The sequence below is a fragment of the Cynocephalus volans genome, chromosome 16, assembly GCF_027409185.1.
Source record: "Cynocephalus volans isolate mCynVol1 chromosome 16, mCynVol1.pri, whole genome shotgun sequence".
Classification (NCBI taxonomy): Eukaryota; Metazoa; Chordata; class Mammalia; order Dermoptera; family Cynocephalidae; genus Cynocephalus; species Cynocephalus volans.
In genome coordinates, this window is record NC_084475.1 from 21,689,142 (window position 1) to 21,705,755 (window position 16,614).

Below are 16,614 nucleotides of genomic sequence, written 5' to 3' on the forward strand. Positions count from 1 at the left end.
GCATCCACCACGTGCACCCTGCCGGGGCCTGCAGCAGCTGCCATGCCACTCCCTCACCAGCACTGGGTGCTGTTGGGATTTTGAATTTGTGTCACTCTGACAAAAGTGTAGTGTGTCCCACTTGTTTTAATGTGCATTTCCCTGACGACTAATGACAATGACCATTCTGATATCTCCTACTGCAGAAGGTCTAAGGCCTTTGCCCAGTTTCTGCTGAGGCTTTTTGTTTGATTATTGATTATCAATATGTAGAGCTTCTTATACAGATGCTCCCCAGCTTAGGATGGGTAATGTCCTGATAAACCCATTACACACTGAAAACATCTTAAGTCAAAATGCACTTAATACACTAAAACTACCAAAGTTCACGGCTTAGCCCAGCCTACCTTCAGCAGGCCCAGAACACTTACACCAGCCTAGAGTCGAGCAAAATCATCTCACACAAAACCTACTTTATAGTAAAGTACTTAGCAGCTTGTCAGGATGTGCAGGTTCTCCACCTTCACTCTTCCTCTCAAGATTGTCTCAGCTGTTCTAGGCCCTCTTATAGATAAATTTCAGTACTCGTTAATTTTTATGGAGAAAAAATTCTACTGAGGGTGTTTGATTGGGAACGTGCTATCAGTCTGAGGAACACTGACATCTCCAACCCAGAAAGATGCACGCTCCCACACACTCAGCTCTTCTCGCTGCAGCATGGCTCTCGTGACTTCCATTCATGCTGTCCTGGACGCCTCGTGTCCTGTGGTACTTGTGCAAATGCACTCTAGTATTAATTTCCATTACCAACCCTGCACATGGTCATTTGAGCTGCACTGGTAGAGTACCTTTGTGGATACAATTTGACAATCATACAACATGTTTTAGTGAAGTGAGGGCTGGTGAACACAGGAGCTCTCCCTGTACAGGCTGCTGCAGGCAGTGGATGCAGATGCTACCATCCTGCCACCTCCTGACTCGAGCTTGGGTTTCTTTTCACCTCGTCTAGGTATGGGGGTGGAGCCCAGCACCTAATGGTGATGGTAGAGACATGCCAAGTGTTCAGACTCTTTCCTCTCCCTCAACGAGGCCAATGGCCTGGACAGCTGCCCTCCCTCAGGGTTAGGGGAGGCACCAGCACCCTCTTGGCCTCCCTGTGCTCAGTCTCTTTGGCAGTCTTTCCAGGCTGAGTGGGACACCAAAACATTTTAGTTTATTTTTTTTTAGAGATGACCAATAATGGGATCTTAACCCTTGACTTGGTGTTGTCAGCACCACGCTCAGCCAGTGAGCCAATCAGCCATCCCTATATGGGATCAGAACCTGTGGCCTTGGTGTTATCAGCACCACTCTCCTGAGTGAGCCACGGGCTTGTCCGGGACTCCAAAACACTAAAGCTGCTGTAATCAATGTTTCTGTGTGAAGGATCCAAATACATCCCTGGGGAGGAGTAGCTACGTAGGGAATGTGAGGGGCAGGCTGGGCTGCAGGGCAGTGAGAGCAGCACACCCCCACCACTGTACATACAGGAACACAAGGCCACAGGTGTCACTTAAGGGAGTCTGGTGGGCACGTCCTGTTTTAGAAGATTTGAGCAGTATTTCAAAACTTGAGGGCAGGAAGAATATAAGGCAGATCTAGCCAGCCATCAGACTGGCATTGCTGTCAGAACTGCAGAAAAAGAAAACTAAGACTCTGAAGACCACTGCGCTTCTAGGTAATTTGCTATCAAGAGAGCACGAGAACTCTCTCTCCACCAGGCTCCTTTGTGGCATAGATTCCAATGAAGTTTTCCTTGGCTAATTTTGACTCCAATATCTACTCAATGGATTGAGAAAATGGTATCAACACTTTTAAGTTTTTCAAGGTTGTTCTGACAGAGAACTGCAGTATGTGTGTGTAAAGGCCACGGGAAGAAGGCTGCAGCGGCGTAGTGGGGGCACCAGTGCAGCAGCGGAGATGAGGGCTGGGACGTCCTCGCTGGGGTAGAGTGTTCATCCAGAGACACAAGGCACCTGCCTCAGGCCTGTAATATCCTCCAGGACAGCTCACCTCACAGGAAGAGTACGGTACTTCACACCTCTTCCTCCTCACCAGTAAGAAAGTGCTAACTGAGCACTGGCGGGAGAAGAAAGAAAAGCCTGAGGAGACCAAGGGCTCTGTGCTCTCAGTACCTGTACATACACAACACTTCTGCTCATCTACAGCGCCTCCTGAACGGCTCCTGGGACAGAGCTGTAGGCCTAACATCTGTGGCCTGGCCAACAGGTACGTGACAAAAATGGCCATGTGCCTGGTGGGAGGTCCAGCCTACGCTTGTGCTGTCACCCACAGTGCCCACCAGGATTCATCTGCTCAGGAGCCCAGGGCGGAATGGGCAGCACAGAGCTTTGCAGTGTGTCTGCTGTCCAGCTCCAGCGCTTGGTGGCGGGGGTGGGGGTGGGGGATACTTACTGCAGAGCTGCTCAATGGTGGCCCACTGCTCTGATTTCTTCCACGTCTGGGCGAGCTCCTCGTTTCTGGTCCTCACAGCCTCCAGCAGCAAGCTGATGCTGTCCTGCAGGAAGCCAGAAGAAAGGTCCCACTTGCTCTGCCTGAGGCAGACAGACTCTTGCTAACAGTTTCTTCTTCCTCAACATCAAGATATATTTCAGAGGGAATTTAAAATCTTACTGACCGTAACTATAAAATGTAAAGTGCCATAACTTAGGTCTATAAATGCAAGTGCTAAATTGGGCTAAAATTTAAATTCTTCCCAAATAGCCCCAAGTGGGCGTCTATGCCTCTCTCTGCCAGGGGCTGAGAGTGTGTTCAATAGTCTGGAGGATAAAAGCTCTCATCCCTCGTCCTGCAGGCTCAGAGGATGGCCCAGGTCTGGGCTGTGAGCCCCACCGTTCTCCTGCGCAGCTCACCCTCTGCCTCACGTGCGTCTCCATCATGCCTGTAAATATGAAATCTGTATCCCAGATCTCCAGGATAAAAGTGCAGGGAATTAAAATCATTCATGCTACAAGAGGTGTATAAAGCCTTCAGGGGCTCTCATACCTCCAGGAAAGGTCTTCTAACAGATGGGGGGAGAACAACATCCGTTTACCAGCGAGGTGGCCCAATGGAGGGGGAGCCTCACCTTTCACCACCCACCTGTCCACTCAGATGGGCAGTGTCTGTGCCTGAACCTGAGACCAGGAGGTGTGGCTCCCTGGCCGGATTTGGGAAAGGTACAGACGGTGGGAAAAGTCATGGTACCTGATATCAGCCATCAGAGTGAGTGGTTTGGGGACAAAATACAGACAGATAAACCTGGCAGGACAAGGACCTGCTGTAGGCTACCTGATACAGAAAAGCCCTGGGGAGGGAGGAACCTTTCTATTCTGTCATCTTCAGGAAAAGGTACTGAGTCAGTGGTATCAGTAGCTCAGAAAGAATGTGTGACTTTCTCTCTGGTGTTTCCTCGGGTCTCAGGCAGAGGAAAAAGGTTGAAGTGGAAGGATGCCCACAGCAGCACACGCAAAGGGCCTCCTGGCTAGAGCCACCCACTATCCACCACCCCATGCCCCGCAGAGAGCAGCACTGTCTGCAGAGCACCCACCCCCTTCTCCCCCACAGTGTGTCTTAAAAATGCCAACTGTGCAGCTGTGAACTTGGTGCCTGGAAACTGGCCAAGGCTTCTAGGCCAAGGCAATAAACCCAAGTTGATTGGGAGGAGGGGAGACATGGCAAAAAGCAGAGGCTGTGATTCTGAAACTGTTAAGACAGGAACTTTCTTAACTGTGGAATCTCCGACACATGATGTGCTAAGCTAGAAGACAGAGCTAAATCCCCTCTACCTCCCACGTGACTGTAACAGATGAAATCGTCCTTCATCGTTGAGGGCACAGTCGCTCAATGAAAATGCTGAAGGCAAACAAATTCATCTTCCAGCAGGGTGAGGGGGAGGCGACCTTTAACACCAAGCTTTAGTCCAGTTTCCCAGCTACGTCTGGTTCATGAGGAAAGCCAAAGCCCTCCTGGAGACCACCAAAGCCAGGTGCTCAGGCGGACAGCACACTGGGACCCTTACCTGCAGGGGCATGACCTCGTTGGTGACCAGAAACAGCAGGAGGTGGAAATCCGAGATGGTATCCAAGAACACAGACGAGGTATTCTGGGACAAATAGGTGGCCAAACTATGGAAGTCCTAGAGTGAAGGAGGCCGAGAGGGAAGGAAATAAACATGAACATTCCATTACAATTCCCAGTGCCAGACCCAGAAAGAGAGCCATTTCCTACAACACAATCAAATACACTTAACACTGAGAGATGTCTCTCCCTTTCTTTCTTTTGCCACAGAGAGGGTCCAAGAAAACAGGAGCAAACAGCTGCAATGAGCTTCTGGTCCTCATCTCCCAGGAGATGGCAGCGAGGAGACCAGAGCCAGAGAGGGAAAAGACTCTGTCAACAGCCATGTCAACCTCTTACAGACTGTGTCCAGCCCAGCTACCTTCTGAGATGTCTGTAACAAACCAAGATCTAAGAACAAACATGTGCACACAGACTGCCTTCACAGCATGCACACAGCAGCCACAGCCATCTGGGTCTGGTCTGCTCCGCCGGTGCACGCAGGGCCAGAACAGAGCCGTGCTGGACAAGTAGACAAACAGCACACACTGGAAGGCCCAGATGGCTGGGCCATGTGGCCACACAGCTTGGACAGTGTCTGAGAAAGACAGCAGGATGACAAGACAAAGCGGTGGGTCAGATGGGGATGCAAGACCCTCTCTGTTTCCATGGGATCCACAAAGAGATATGCTTACTAACAAACGATAAAAAGTTGTTGGTAGAGGACATTAAGTGACAGATAAGTTTTGGAAAAATTAAGAAATCGATGGAGAATGGTACTTGTGGCAAATCAGCAGGCCCAAGGACTTAAGGAGATCTGCCTCTGTGTTATCTGTCACCCATCCACGGAGAAGGTATTCAGGTGATCAACAGAATCCTAGAAGAGAATTAAACTGGGCCTTGTCACAAGAATAAATCAGGAGAGTTTGAAAGCTTGGTGCTCTCTGGAAAAAAATAATACACTAGATGAACAATCAGCAGTTACTGTAAATTATGATTCTAAAGACAAAGAGCTTACCTGTGTCTCACCCAATACATCCCGGTTTTCAATAGGAAATGGATTTTGCGAAATAGAAAAAGTGTAAACTGGATCCTTGGGGAAAGTCGTTGTGATCTGATGAAGAAAAACATAAGCCCATGAGGAACTATACTGAAAACAGGGTGTGGACTACCCTCCAGCACTTCCAAGCAGCACAGGGCCAACACTCCAAGTCCGCGTTAACTACTCACAGCAATTCCAAAAGATCCTACAAGCTCTAGTTTGAAAAGAACAGTTAATAGTTAACTATTAGTGTCATCCCTAAATGAAAATTCTGAAATTCTGACACCTGGGCATTAAACTAAAGAATTTGTTTTTGAACACCAAGGTCAAGGGTTCAGATCCCTGTACCAGCTGGCTGCCAAAAAAAGCAAGCATTTGTTTTTGAAACTGCACCACACACATGGGCAGCTCCTGGCTCTGCACCCCACTGCCACAGTACCTGACTCCAGCCGTATCGAGGCATCCCAGCCAAAGCTGCCGTCTGCGCCTCACATAGCTGCTTTCCTTATACACGGACGTACTAAAGGCTGACCCGTCCACGCTAACGGAACCACGGGAAAGGAACTGAGAAGCCCAGGGGACATCTCAGGAGATGACTTTGTTCAAGAGGCACAGAATTAATGTCCCTGGGCTTAGAGGGCACATGCAGTCAAGCCAGTGATGGTTCTGAGCAGCACAGCGACCTCCAGGCAGCTTGCTGAGACCCTGGGCTGGGGAGCCGCGCCAGGGAGCTCATGGCTTTTCCAGGCAGGGATGAGAATCACAGGCTGTGAGGACTTCAGGGCACAGCTCTGCTCTTTTCCTCGTAGATAAGTGAGCTGGAGCCAAGAGCTTATATCAAAAGGTGAGCTAAGTCCTTCCTGTCCCTCAGACAGGCTTTCGTAACGACAGAGGGCACTTTGCATCTAACATATAATCAATAGAAGCTATAGGGACAGTGGCAAATGTGTAAGGATCAATATACATACAGGTTTTATACCTCTCAGCAGATGCCCCCCCTTCCCCAAAGCACACCAGCATGTGCTATCAACCACTTCTCAGTCAACATAGCTTCCTTCGCAACATGACACTGGCAGCAGCACCTCCTCCAGATTTAGAGTAGCTATTCTGGTTCCTCTGGGACTATTTTGAAATAACAAAAGTGTTGTTCTCATCTGTTTTCTATACCAGCACAGGCAGCGAGCTGTTGCAGGGAAGCTGGCCCAGGACTGAGCTGTGCCAGCTGCTCTGGAGGGACATGCTGAGCCATCAGTGGCACCTTTGACCCGAGTCAGCTGGTCCCTCATAGACAAGCCCATGCAGCAGCATGGTGAAGGCTGCAGACTGGGCTGTAGGGCCTCACAATGGCTGCGGAGCCCCGACGTGAGGGATCCTGGGCCTCACTCTGCTCTTCTGTCAGACGTGACCAGAGTGCCTCCCCGCAACAGCTGGTGTGAGGACTCATTGTGCTCACACACGTGAGGCACCTGGCACAGGCCTGGCACACTTGGTGCTGGATCCTAGCTGCAGGCAGGACCCTACAGGCAGTGGAGGTGCTGTCCACACTGCAGAGACAAAAGCCCAGGATTGCGCGGGTCCCCACTATTGGGAAAGCAGAGATGGCAACTGCAAAATACTTACTAGTAAATAAATTTGCGGAATTAAGAGAGGTTTTTGTGTGTCTTATAATTGGTCCTTTGAGAGTAACAGAAACAAAGCCCACGGGGCCCATGTGACCATCCCCAACATCCTGCTGGAGGAGGTGGGGGGCATCTGGATGTCTTGCACTTATACCCTCTCCCCACCCATGTCCATCAGCTAGACGATGCCCCAGCAGCTCCACAGAAGCCCAGGAAATGTTGCCTCATACCTTTCCCTGCCAGAAACAGCCACGCCATCCCAAGGTTTTCAGAACAGCAAATGACCCTGGTCCAGGCCTGTGCCTGTGGGTCTCCGGCCCTGGGCAAGAAGCTGCACACACTGCTTTGGGCACCTGCTTTCAAGGGACTCCCCATGTCTCACTTTGACACGGATAGGGAGCTTGGGTATCCCAGGGTGGAATGCTCCCTCAGCAACTAAGTACCACAGGAAAAGGTTCTAAGGCAAGAACTTCCTTTACAAAAGGAACAGAAAGAGGTGAGGGAGGCCGCTGGGGAGGGAGAAGACCTTAGAAAGCTGGTTTTAAATCATGCCGACTCCTTCTGAGTGTATGTTCCATCAATCTGGTTTCATCTTAATTACACCCTAGGTAGTCTAAAAAACAGATGCCTTTATGGCCTAGGTAATAAATGTGTTCTTGGGAGCTGTCAATTGGAATGGAGCATTGAACGGAGCTTGGCTCGTGGGGACTCACCGCTCCAAATGCAATGATATTTTACTGTCTGCATCACATGCCAGTCCCGAGTCCAAGCTCAGATGCACAGACCCTGGTGTGGCAGCAGTGTCAGAAATGAGCCGCCTCCAGCTCTGACTGTGCTGCATGGGCTGCTGCAAATGCTCCCGGCTCTCTCCCACTGGGCTTGCAGCCCTTTGGCCCCTGGCATGGCTGTGTCTACATGACCATAAAGAGCCTCCAGAAAGAGTTGAGACTCTGGGAGGATGCAGCAGAGCCATCCTGGCTCCAGGAGTTCCACTCAGAAAAACACACTCACCCCTCCCTCAAGGACAGTGAGTCATAGGTGTGTCCCCACGTTGCTCGCTATGGGCTGCAGCAGCTGTGCTGTGACAGAGCAGCACCTGCACAGGCTGGGTGGTTGGCAGCCACAAGCCGAGCACAGCGTATATGAGAGAGACTGCTCAGACACTCTCGTGACTCAAACCCAAGCCTCTGGGGCTTGCTGCTTTCCAGGGGTCTAGGGCAGGGGGAGATCTTCCATCTCCAATTTAGGATCTGGAAAGTTAAACTCTAGGTTGTTTTCAAGGAAATAAAAACCTGAAACTAAAAGAAAAGCCCTTAAAATTGTGAGCTTTTCAGAATGCTGGGTGCTCCATGATTCAACAAACACCTCCTACGTGCCTGTTCTGTGCCAGACACTGCATCAGCAGAGAGCGCGAACGTTCCAGCACCCACCGCCACCTCCCTCCAGCGGCCACCACCCAGCCGTCCTGACATCCAAAGCACCTAATTGGTCAGCCCACCCAGTCTGAGCATGAGGGGAGCACTTACGTCTATGATCAGATACTCCACAGGCAGGGGGCGGGCCAGCTGGGTGATCTCATTGCCAAACTTGTCTATGTCCTGAAACAATCAAAGGTGAATGGCCGTGAGTGAAGGTGACAGTGATATGTTTTCCATTTCACATGCATGTCTCACTTTTTAAACTGTGGCAACTCTTTTAAACAGAGCAGAAAGGAAAGGTGCGTGGTTTTGCAGCAAATTTGCCTTCCATCACTTCCTGGAGCTCTTTCCTGCTGCTACAACCCAGGACAGCAATAGTATTCCAGGATCCTGGGTGCCTCCAGCCCCACACATATAGTGCTCAGCCTGGCACATCAGAGATGGGCAGGGGGCCCGTGCTGCCCTCAGGCCCGGTCTGTGTCCTCTGCACCCTCTACAAGCACTGGAAGCCTCGCCTCTGAACGCTAATTCTAAGCTCTCCACTCTGAATGACCAAGTTCATGGAAACCCAGCCCTCATACGTCAGTACAATAAGGACATGCAGAAACGAGCACACACACAAATATGCAGACACAGAACCCCCATCTGTCAAAGTCTGAACTTGTTCTGCTTTGTCAGATGCACGGAACATAAAGTTTAATTATGGGGAAAAATGGCCAGCATATGTTCATTAATCATAAAATGACAATTAGATCTGATTTATGTCAAACTTGCTGAGTTCAAACAGAGCTCTAGAAATAAACTCATAAGAACTGATGCTTTTCATTAAAGATTCTGCAAGGGAGGTCATATTTTCTATCTAAATCATCACAACATCATATAAATCATTTGTTGAGTCATATATAAATTATACATCCATAATTTCCAATTATAGGGCCTTACATAAAAGTTTATGTTTACTGAAGCTCTCAGACCCAAGCTGGTCCCCGGCATGTCTCCCCGAGGTGTGCAGGTGACGTGAGGGCACTTCCAGCACACGATGCCTTCTTGAGGACATCAGGGAGCCCTGCCGCCTTCTGAGACAATCCTCACAAGATGTTCCTAAGTCAAACCAAGTCCGTTATCCTAATGGGAAGTCCACAGGCACCATGTGGCCCTGTTCCTTGCTTAAAAACTTAAATTTCTGGTCTGAAATATGTCTCAGTTTATCCATACCCTCCCCTTTTCTCTATTCACAGCCTAGAGAGCTGCCAAAAGAATGTGTTCCTTTTGCCTTTCCAGAAAAAATGGTCCAAATATATCCAGCCGCTGGCTACACAGGGTGCTGTGGCCCTGCCCTTACTCTCAGCAGGCTGTTGTGCCCTGTCGGATGCCACACTCCTGCAGACACATGGTTTTGCCTGTCTTCCTCTTAAGTCAAGATTACTTTCTTCCCCATTAGGGAAAGGATTGCTCGTCCCTCCCCATGACGAGTGGCTGCTGTGGTCAGGACAGGCCGCCCCATTCCAAGACTCTGCTGGCTGTGATGGGGGCGCCAGAGAGGTGAGGTCTGCTAAGTGGGATCCTGGGGCCCCCAAAGAGGCAGTTTCTTGATGGAGGAGATATGGTAGGAGGTAGGAATCAAATCCAATCAAACTAAATCACCATTTCCAAAAATACACACTTGCCCCTACAAGAAATAACCTGCAACAACTCACACATAATTAGCCCATCTGGAATTCATCTTCAAATCTAATTAAGCTCTAATATGCAGAAACATTTTTCCAGCACCTGTTCATTTTAATCTTGCCCTCTGGGGAGTTTTCTTGTTAAATGCCCCCCTCTCTCTTTTTTGTGTCCTGCTGTTCTCTTTCAAATTTAACTACCCAACTGTACCTCTTCTGTTCCCCAAGAAAATGAAGGTGCTGTCTCCTCCCCTCTTCTTCCCTGGGGGAAAAGACAGGTAACTTCTATCTCTCCCTCATGCCTTCACTCAAATGCTCTTGCCAGCCAATTCCTAGCCCTGAACACCATTTTAAAAGGCAATTACTTTTTATGGGCTTTAGCAAATGTCAGACGGAATATGCTGGGAGGAAGACGTCTTAATTCTAAGTTTGGCAGCCGCCAAAGTGTCAGCAATTTCATCTCCACCTGGAGCAAAACATTGGGAGAGTCAAATCAGTGTCCCCAGCGCCTGCTACAGGCTGCGTCTGGAAGTAGTGGCGCCATGGTTCCGACATCAAAGAGAAATCCAGGGATCAATGTCTTTGTTAGGTCAAAAGCACATGGGGGCTCTGTGCCCAGACAAGAGCAATTCCACCGATGGATGGCACCCTTGCCTTAGAAGAGGTGAATGAAACCCTGCACGTGCTGCTCTTCCAAGAACTGGCAGGAGTGGAATGTGGGGCGCCAGCTACGGACATGAGACTACACAGAGAAAGCAAAAAAAAAAAAAAAAAAAAAAGCAAAGCTCTTGGGATATGGTGCCTAAAAGATGCACCACGGAGGAAGCAGTCCAGTCAAGGAGTGTCTGCAGAGCACCTGGTGGATGCAAGCAGAACCAGCAGCTGGCCTCTTTCAGGTGCTCTCTGTGGCTGGTCCAGGCTGGACACCACATGCACAGGATCTCCTGGTCTCACAACAGCACACGCCATAGGCACACCTGTTGTTCCCAACACATGATGAGGAACAACGGGTTACAAAGACCAGGAACCTCCCTGGGATCTAACAGCAAGTATGGCTAGAGGCTGGGCCAGAGCCCGAGTCCACCTACACTGATCTCGGATCTCAGTGTTCCCAGCCAGTGCCATGGAGCCCTGGAGCCTCAGGGGCTGACCCCAACAGCAGACTCGCCACTTCCATCAGAAAGAAAAACAACACCCAGAGATTTCAGGGACCCCTATATCCTTTCCCTAAATGGGGATTATGCTAATATGATATTGAGAATCTCTCCTCTTACTGGCAATTTCTTGATTAACTGACAAACTATCCTGAGTAATGCTGAAAGCAAACACAATCTCCTCTAATAAAAACATTAGTTTTAAAAGTTGCATTAGGGAGAGGTTGGTTAACATATACAGAATTACATCTGGATAGAAAGAATAAGTCCTAGTATTCCATAGCAGTGCTAGGGGAGTACAGTAACAATGGATTACTGTATGTTTTCAGACAGCTAGAAGAGGTGAGTTCAAATGTTCTCATCACAAAGAAATGATACGTTTGCAGTGATGAATATGCTAATTACACTGATTTGATCACCACAGTGTATATAAGTATAAAAATATTACTGTGTATCCCATAAATATGTATAATTATTAAGTGACAATTAAAAAATAAAACTAAAAAAATTAAACAATGAAGTTGCAACGTGTAGAGTTCTGCTCCAACTAAACACAAAACGTGCCATGGACCCACAGTAAGCAGAATGGTCAGATAATGATAAAAGACTGGTCTGTACAGATAAATGGCACAGAGGATGGCATCCAGAAATAAGACACAAAACAACGTGGGTGCCTGGTCTATGACAAATGCTAGTACTGGGTCACCTGGGCAAACATCCAGAGAAATATAAAACTAGATTCCTGCCTCATACCAATATAATACATAGATGGATAATGGGTCTCAAAGTAAAATTAAATCAGAAAAGCACTAAAAGAATATCTAGGTAAATATATAGCTTCCAAAGTAAATATATTACTTCTAAAGTATGATGATAAAGGCAGAAATTATAATAAAAATAAAAAAGACTAATGTATGTCTGAAATCAGAAAATACTTCAGCTTCTTTGTATAAAAAATATAAAGAAAATGAAAGCCTGGCATTTGTTTGCAACACATGACAAAGGGTTAATACATGAAGACCTAAAAAATTAACACAGATAATGATGGGCCACCTTGCTCATTACCTACGCACAGGAAGTAGTGATTCACAAAGATAGTCAGTAGGCACAGGAGGCTTCTGTGCTCGAAAGCCCACAGGGAACAGGGCCTTGGACCTCGCCCAGTCCCTGCTGGCTGAAGGGTCAAGGAGGGCAGGGCTGGTCTGCAGCACAGCCTGCAAGTATCAACTGTGTGGCCTTCCTGGAGGAAATCTGGGAGGACAAATAAAACCCTTAAAATATATGGTGTCTTTCTACAAAATAATCCCAGTGCCGGGAATTTGTCCCAAGTAATTTAGAGCATAGACAAAGAAGGAATTACAGAATGGTCCACAAACTGCACTGTCCATAGTGCCAGATGCCAGAACACACTGCAAGTCCTGCTGAGTGGAGTTGCTTGGGCCCCTCAGACATGCCCTCTCTCTTCCACAGCCAGCTCCTTGAAATCAGAATGGCCCCTTGCTGCTTCCATGCACAGCCTGCCCCCAGCACTGCACGGCCCTTGCCAAGGCTGTTGGTCAGCGCAGCTCTCAGGAAAGCCAGCCCCAGCACCATCCTTCATGCCAGGACCCCCCCCCCCCCCCCCGCTGCCTCTCCAGTCATTGGCTCTCAGTTTTCCTCCAAGATCCCCTCCTCAGCTAGCCCTGCAGACCATGTTCCTCAGGGTCTGTCCAGCACCCTCTTTGCTTGTTCCTCCGAACTATCTCAGCTTGTCTCATTGCCTTCCAGGGCTTTAACTGAGGTTTTCTTTTACTTTTTTTTTTTTCCAGTTCCAGGACCCAAACCCATGACCTTGGTATTACAAAGCCTATGTTCTAATCAACTGAGCTAAGCCTGCCAGCCTGATTGAGGCTTTCTATGCAGATGGCCTTGACAACGGCTTCATCAGCCCGTGCTCCTTCCTGAGCTTCTGGACCTCACCAATAACTGCCTACTGGCCGTTGCCCTGCCTCAGTCCACCTTCACTCCCCAATGTCAGTGCCTGCTCACTAACCTCCCCCATATACCCACAGCTCTGCTGAGGCACCAGGACCCACCTGTTCACCCAAACCAGGGCGCTGGCCGGACCCTGGGCTCCTCCCTTAGTCCCTGTAAGATCTTGGGGCTCTCAGCTCCAGAACAGCTGGAGTATCGGCTGGAGCATGGACAATACCAGCCTTCTCAAGGGGCTCCCCAACTGCAAAACGTTCCCCACACTGTCCCCCAGGATGGACCTTCCATATGGAGAGTTCGCCTCCCCTGCCCACCCCGCCTGGTGTCAGGGCCCGTCCACTGTATCTCATAACTGGGTTTCAGTCCCCCCTCAGGTCTCCACCCACTGCCCTCTCCTGACCAGGCTGCTAGCATCTGATGCTGGGACTGCTGCAAAAGCTTCCTACCTCCAGGCCACTCTTCACACACATCCAGCAGGAACATTCCAGAACCCACCTTCCAAATCTGTGGCTTCCTATTGCCCACCTCCCCTGTCGCAAACTACCTTCCAGTTGGATGGGCCCCTGGATACACAGTACTCTCCAGGTGTGCGGCCAAGTGCACTCTGCCCTGGGACACCCTACCTGTGCCTGCCCTGCCCCAGCAGACACCGCAACAGAGCCTGTGAGGAGAGGGGCCCAGCATGACGTGCTCACCCAGCACACAGCACGTGCTCAGTATACACACGAACAGGACTAAGTGAAAAAGGAAAGGCAGCCCCAGGCAGCAATCTCATTACAACACATATCCACTGCTCTCCTGCCCTCTGATCAAAACTCCTCGAAAGAGCTGTCTGTGCTGACATGTGTCCACACCCTACCCTCCCCATCAAACCCACCCTCACCAGCCTCTCGCCTCGCTTAAAGCTGCTCCTCAAGGGCCGAGCCTGTGGCACACTCGGGAGAGTGCGGCGCTGGGAGCGCGGCGACGCTCCCGCCGCGGGTTCGGAGCCTATATAGGAATGGCCGGTGTGCACTCACTGGCTGAGTGCCGGTCACGAAAAAGACAAAAAAAAAAAAAAAAGCTGCTCCTCAAGACCCCAACACACAGCCACTTCCTCTCCCTCCCCACTCTTCCCCATGTGCCCTCCAGGACAGAGGCCCAGGCTTCCTCCTCTCTCCCTCCCCAGCTGGCCATCCCTCCATGATGATGGCCTCGAGCACCATCTCAGTACCCCAGACTCCCTGCCCAGCAGCAGTCTGCCACTCTCCCAAGCAGTACCCTTGTCTACCCCACCAACCTCCTCCAGGGCAATGGCGGAGTTACATGTCACATGTCCCCAACATCCTTCCCTGGCCTTCCAGCTGCCTGGCCCGAAAACCTTGGAGTCCATCCGCCTCTTCTTTGGCTCCCGCCACACCTCAGCCTCTCAGGAACCCTGCTGCTCTAACTTCCAGGTTTACCCAGACGTCCTACCACCTACACTGCTCACCACCTGCTCCGGCTGCCAGGAGAACGAGGTGGACTCACAACTATTGTTACTGCATTCTGTGCCCTTGTCTCCTTAGTCTAATCCCCAGCCCAGCAGCCAGAGTGATCTTTTACATGCTGAGTCTGGGTGCTGGATCCTCGGCTCAGCACCTTCCAAGAGATTCCCACCTCCCAGCAGTTCATATGGCTCCACACGCACCCCTCCTCCTTTGCCCCGGTGGCACCAGCCACCTCAGCTTGTCACTCCCCATGCTGGGAACAGGCTGCCGCCTCTGTCTGGAATAGTCTCTCCCAGACACCCACAGGCCCACAGCGTCACTGCCTTCGAGTGCTGGTTCAATTGACACCTTCTCTACTGCGTTACGACAACACCCTCTGCCACACTCCTGATCCCACTCAGTCTGTTCCACTTCAGTTGACAGCATGCTGCCCCCTGCTACGGCACAGTCTCCGCAACACAGGGAGCTCTACTCCATTCTCCATGGACAGGGTGGCTGCTAACTCATAGGCATTAAATACTGGTGAATGGATGGCGCAGGAGCACCTGGGGAGCAAACAAGGGAGGTGTTACCAAGAGCTCAGTGATGACACAGCCCTTGGGCCTAAACAAAAGGTCTGCACTTCAGTGTCATCTACAGAGCCAACAACAGCCAGCAAATAAACACAGCCCCTCAAGGGTGCTCCAGTGGTGAGGAAAGGCAGGAGAGCCAGCTCTGCTGCAGATTGTTGCCACTCCAAGGTCCCATGGGACACCCAGCAGCATCCATGCAGGGGCTGTGCCTGCTGGAGTCTCACGGCCTGCAAGGGCCATGGTGCAACACTGGGTATCTGGAAGAGATGCAGCGTAGAGTGCAACATGACAAGCAGGTCCCTGGGCTAATCTACCATGGGACTCCCAGGTCTGCCAGCTTGTTTCCACTGAAGTCAGGGATTACTGCTTAAGGAAAAGAAAATGGAAATTTTAAAAACATTTTTAAAATGGACATTCAAGAAAAAATAAAATAAATAAATAAATAAATAAACAAATAAACAAACAAACAAACAAACAAACAAACAAACAAACAAAACAAAACAAAAACAGTTGACAAGGGCCGAGCTCGTGGCGCACTCGGTAGAGTGCTGCTGCGCTGGGAGCGCGGTGACGCTCCCGCCGCGGGTTCGGATCCTATATAGGAATGACCGGTGCACTCACTGGCTGAGTGCCGGTCACAGAAAAAAAAAAAAAAAAAAACAGTTGACAAAATCACCATGTCATGTAAGTAGTGAAAACCAGTCTCCCAGTTAAGGATACCTAACTGTCACCTGTTCCTAAGTGGTTTCCTCAAGTCCAATCAGCCAATTATCCCAGTCCCAGAGGCTTAAAACACCTTCGTCTACTCCAGAGATCGGGCGATGAGAGGGGACAGCCAACTTAATCCACAGGAGCAGCCTGTCTTCTGGAGTTGCTTGTTCCCCCATGTTTATGTGAATCAAGCAGAGGAGACCCCCGTGAGAAGCGAGCACGCACTCCCAGGTGGAGCCGGCCAGCAGCACGTGACATGCACGCCCACGCTGCTGCCACAGCTGTGCACTGTTCAGATTCCAGATGTGAAGGCCACATCTCACACAGACATTAAGTGATCTCTGTAAGCAGAACAGTCTTAAGTAACCCCTTGGCGTATCTGCACATATTAACACAAGCACCAGGAAGGAACATCCTCAAAGCAGAGGTGCAGTAATAGCAGCTTAGACCTATGAGCAGTGTTAGCAGCCTTGCTATGCACTGGGAGGCTTCCTAAGACCACCTCAAGATGTGCTGGTGACATGACGACCGAAAGACTGGGCTTGTGAGGTGTACCCATCAAACCCTAGTGTCAGGCAGGAGATATGAGGTGGGGCTCATTGCACCAAAGAACACACAGGGGCCAGGACACTTTATTCCACAGAGCCTTCAGTCAATGCTGAGCAGCCATGGAACCCACTGGAAGCCTTACCCTGGGGACACTTCCATAGCACTACAACTCCCAGGAGCCCCAGCACTGTCCCCCAGGCTGCAACACCATGGCCCACAAGGGGCCACACAATGGGTGTGTCTTACTATGTAACATTATAAGACAACAGGCCTTTGAAGCAGAGCAGCCTAGGGATTAAAGGGGAAAAGTGACATCACATGCATGTTATATATATACACCTGCAATTTTAGAATTTAGAGAATGACAC

At 50.0% G+C, this 16,614-nt stretch overlaps 1 protein-coding gene across 3 annotated transcripts in view; it reads right to left on the reverse strand.

The window, feature by feature from the left end:
• The window catches only part of NPLOC4 (NPL4 homolog, ubiquitin recognition factor), a 59,602-nt gene that overhangs the window by 2,509 nt on the left and 40,479 nt on the right, over window positions 1-16,614 (reverse strand). For all 3 annotated transcript variants that reach the window (XR_010021887.1, XR_010021886.1, XM_063080947.1), the window contains exons 13-16: window positions 8,265-8,336; window positions 5,096-5,191; window positions 4,040-4,156; window positions 2,434-2,536 (exon numbers count right to left, since the gene is read on the reverse strand). Coding sequence is in view for 1 of the 3 variants with exons in the window: in XM_063080947.1 (XP_062937017.1) it covers window positions 2,434-2,536; window positions 4,040-4,156; window positions 5,096-5,191; window positions 8,265-8,336 (388 nt within the window). In the remaining 2 variants the exon portion in view is untranslated. The remainder of the gene's footprint in view (window positions 1-2,433; window positions 2,537-4,039; window positions 4,157-5,095; window positions 5,192-8,264; window positions 8,337-16,614) is intronic.